This window comes from Muscardinus avellanarius (genome assembly GCF_963383645.1).
Source record: "Muscardinus avellanarius genome assembly, chromosome: 1".
NCBI classification, from domain to species: Eukaryota; Metazoa; Chordata; class Mammalia; order Rodentia; family Gliridae; genus Muscardinus; species Muscardinus avellanarius.
In genome coordinates this window covers 222,155,939-222,160,513 of record NC_137786.1, presented here as the reverse complement: position 1 = coordinate 222,160,513, position 4,575 = coordinate 222,155,939, and the positions used below count along the sequence as shown (strand labels likewise).

Sequence of the window (4,575 nt, the reverse complement as noted above, 5' to 3'; positions counted from 1 at the left end):
CAGACCTTTATGTTGCATTATGTTTTATTTTGTTTACAAGAAAATTGGTAGAACTAAATAATATGCTATGTGAGATCAGCCAGACTCAAAAATTTAAGGGCCACATGATTTTTGTGGTATGGGGAATTGAACCCAGGGGCATTCAACTTTTGAGTCTCGCCCCAAGTTCTTATTTATTTATTTATTTATTTATTTATTTATTTAATTTATGTTTATTTTGAAATAGGATCTTACTAGGTTGATGAGTGTCTCACTACTTGCTGAGGCTATCTTTGAACCTGTGATCCTCCTGTCTCAGTCCCCAAGTATTTAAATTACAGGTGTTCACTACCATACCCCACTCAAATTCTTTTGGAAAAGAAAGACATATGGGCAGTTTAGTTCAGGGAACATTTAAGTAAGGAAATTTTATTTTTCCTTCATATACAATGAAACATAAATTTTCTTTATAATAAAAGTTGCTATTTTCAAAATCTCTCTTAAGTATTTAAACTTTGACAAATGACTTATGATGTTTTAAGTAAAGAGAAATTGAAATTTGGTAATTTTTCTATTTCATTATTAAGTCATCAAATTATAATTTATCGACTTCTACTTTGCAATAAAAACTCTACTTAATTATATCTCCCTCATTATATTTTTACTTTTTCATTCTTTATGTAGTAACTGGAAGATATTATAATTCTTGCATTACAATTATACACTAATTTCCTTCTGTAATTTGATTATCATCCTTCCTGTACAATTCTGATACCCAGAATTTTCTTCTTTTGGATAGATGCTCTATTTTGTTCGAGATCGATTATTTTTGCAATCTATTAAAGATATACATAGACCGATTTTTACAAAGCTTTTTTCTGCTTTTATAAGAAAACTTTCTAAGAAGAATTTCAGGATAGATGGATTGCCATTGACAAATATTATAATGACTGTCCCTGTGATTTTTGGATACTGGTTTGTTTCAGCTCTAAATTGTTTTTCTGTTTCTATATTTCTCTTGTAAATGGAAATACTTTTTGTTCATCACTCAGTAGCTAACCCTTTTTTAAACTACTGTATGGTCAGAAAATATCTTTTGTATCATTATAATTCTTTCAAAACTACTAAGATTTGTTTTTTGAATATAAGATATGATCTATTTTGGTGACAATTTTGTGTGCACTTGAAAAATTTAGTGTTTACTCATCTTCAAAATGAAAATCATTATTGAATTGCCTCAAGAGATGTTTTGAGGAATAAATGAAGAAATACTTATAAGTGTTTAAAACAATTTGGCATAGGGTAAACACTAAAAAATAAAAATAAAAATATCCCAAACTAAAATTAACTAATATTTTGAATTTTGATTCAATTCCTTTTGGGGTTAAATAAAATCAGACCAACAGGTAAAAAAGTAATGAGTATTTTTTTAACATTCTGAGTAATTGATTTCACATTATTTTCACTAATATCTGTCTTATTTTTCTCATTGCAGATTCAAAACAGTTGACACCCAAGAACCTCTTTACCTCAGATTCTATTATACTAACTTGTAGTTGTATGCTTAACATTTTAAATGCCACTGAAGTGTCATATTGGTGAAGATCCTATCATAAATTAAACTCATCATTTAACTTAACTCATCATTAATTAAAGGTATAGATTGTAACTGTACCTTTGCACTGAAAATGTTCCACCATGTGGTCTTGCCATAAAGCCTGAATTTTATGTTAAAATATTGTTAAGATTTTTTTACATTATATTTCACTTTTTATGAAAGCAGTATCTTAATTGCTATGGGCTATATTAATTTTATGCATATAATCCTACTCATACTATCTCATTACTATATAAATTTATTAAATTTCCAGCACACTTCTGTACAAACAGAATTAGTGTTTCAGAAGCAAGTTAGTTTAAAATTTCCAAGTAACCAATATTTTTTGCTCATGATACCTGTGTAATAATTAATGTGTGAGCTAATCTTTTTTTTTTTTTTTTTGGCGGGTCTGGAGATGGAACCCAGGGGCATTTGACCTCCGATATAAACCTCCTGCCCTAGTTTATAATCTTTATATGAAACAGGGTCTCACTGAGTTGCAGAAGACCTCACTAAGTAGCTGCGGCTGTCCCTGAACTGTGATCTTCCAGTCTCAGCCTCCAGAATGCTGGGATTACAAGCATGCGCCACCATGCCCAGCTATGAGCTAATCTTTAACTCTCTAATTTCACATCTGTTTCTCTAATTCCACATGATTTCTCTTGATTTTAATAACTTGCTTTGGTTTAGCTATGATGCTTGACACCAAACTTTTCTCATGGCACTTTTCATCTCAGTATTTCTCAAAGTATAGATTAAGGGATTGAACACAGGAGCAATGATGGTATAGAATAGTGCAAACACTTTATCTTCTGGGAAAGTAGTAGGAGGTCTAAGGTAGGAAAAGATTGCAGGTCCAAAGAATACAACTATCTCTGTGATATGAGACCCACAGGTAGAGAGGGCTTTGCGTCTTCCTTCAGCAGAGTGACTTCTTAATGTGAATAAGATAATGACATAAGAAACAAATAACACCATAAATGTCACTAAAGTAACCAGTCCTGAATTTGCAAGCACAAGAACACCAGTGATGTAGGTATCGGTGCAAAGGGAAATTTTCAGCAAAGGGAAAATATCACAAAAATAGTGATTGATTTCATTAGGACCACAGAAAGGCGGCAGGATAGCAATAAAAAACTGAGGGAAGGAATGGGCAGCCCCACCAGCCCAAGCAGCTAAAATTAGGAAATTGCATTTTGTTTTATTCATGATAATCATGTAGTGGAGAGGTTTGCAGATGGCTACATAGCAATCAAAGGCCATGATTGTAAGGATTAAGACTTCATTCATTCCAATGAAGTGCATGGCGAAGACCTGCGACATGCAATTACTGTAGGAGATGGTTTTCCTTTTCACTAGGAGGTCACCAATGAATTTGGGTGTCACACAGGAAGCAAAGCATATATCCATAAAAGACAGGTGGCTGAGGAAATAGTTCATTGGTTGGTAAAAAATAGGACTGCACCTGATTGAAATAAGGATCAGAAGGTTTCCCAACAAAAGTGCAACGTAACAGTTTAAGAAGAGGACAAAGCAAAATAGTTGTATATTCTGGAAAGAAAGTCCCAACAGAATAAACTCAGAGACATTCTTCTGGCTCTCCATATATTTCAGTTTGGTGTATATTATAAGCAGTTGAGTTAAGTAGCTGAAAATAAAGAAGACAAAATGGGTATAAAATGAGCAGCATAATGAAAGTAATAAAAATTTCAGAAAGAATGTATTGTTGTGCATTCACTGATAATAATAATTATTATTCCTGGCATAGAGAATTAAACTTTTTAAATTATGTATTTTATTTAGAACTTTATTATAAAAATTTTACAATAGGGACAATAATTTTAAAGATTTTTCACTTTATATAAAATGACTAAGAAGATGTTAAAGGCAAATTTGATCAAAAAGAAAAAAGTCATTACTGTAATTATATTATTTAGATTTCAAGAAAGATTTAATATACATTAAAATATATACAATGTACATTTTTAAATACAGGTACCTTATCTGTTGGTTAACTTCTTCTGCTAGGATGATTTGGAAAAATTTTCTAAATTATCTACAAATTTATCTGCAGAAATGTAGATGTTTTCAAAATGTATCAGTTTGAATCATTTAATAATTATAAAAGATGATCTTTCCCACCATGTGAGAAAAATCTTCAAATGGAAATTTTAATATAGTGTCTTATATATTAAAAGCAAAGAATACTTGAAAAATATGCAGAGTACTTGAAAAAATATGTGTACAAATTAACTGATGCCTTTACTTCAGTGATTGCATCTTTTATTTCTTTCAGACTCTTTCCAAACTACCAAACTAATTTATGCATATCTATGTTTATAGCTGCACAATTCACCATTGTCAAACTAGGGAACCAGCCAAGATGTCCATCAACAGATAAATGGATTACAAAACTGTGGAATATGTAATATGTACACAATGGAATTTTACTTAGCCATAAAGAAAAACACACATTATTTACAGGGAAATGTATGGAACTACAGAACATTATGCTAAGTGAGATTAGTCAGTCACAAAAAAGAAGAAATCGGATGTTTTCCCTAACATGTGAAAGCTAGGGAGAAATGGGTAACAGGAGGGACTCTAGATGAATAAGGAGATCCTATAGAGGAGCAATTAAGGTGATCTAACTGAGGGGATAGGAGGAGGGAAGAGGGAAGCTCTCTAAAACACAGGATGTACTTAACAAACATATCAAAGTCAATCACTAAGTCAAGCATGGGGAGGAGGGATGGGGAGAGAATGGGATGGGGATCGGGTAAGGGCTAATTGGGTATTTAAGTTATATATGCACATGTTTCATCATTCTCAATTCAAAAGCAGTACAAAATAATTTTTCTGCAGTTTTAGCAGAATGAAAATGCTTGGAGTTCTGCTCTTTTTCTAGATCAACATAGATGTTCAATACAAAATAGCTCTTGAAATCCCATTCTGTATTGTGAGGGAACAAGCTACTATGGTCATTTCTGTTAGCA

General features: G+C 31.9%; 1 protein-coding gene across 1 annotated transcript; it reads right to left on the bottom strand.

Annotated features, from left to right (window-relative positions):
* Positions 1-2,269: 2,269 nt before the first annotated feature.
* Positions 2,270-3,199, bottom strand: LOC308265846 (olfactory receptor 4P4-like; the record flags this gene model as incomplete). Its single annotated transcript, XM_080699787.1, has 1 exon — positions 2,270-3,199. The coding sequence occupies exon 1, from the start codon at positions 3,182-3,184 to the stop codon at positions 2,270-2,272; it is 915 nt and encodes a 304-aa protein (XP_080555913.1). The 5' UTR covers positions 3,185-3,199.
* Between the last annotated feature and the right edge of the window lie 1,376 nt (positions 3,200-4,575).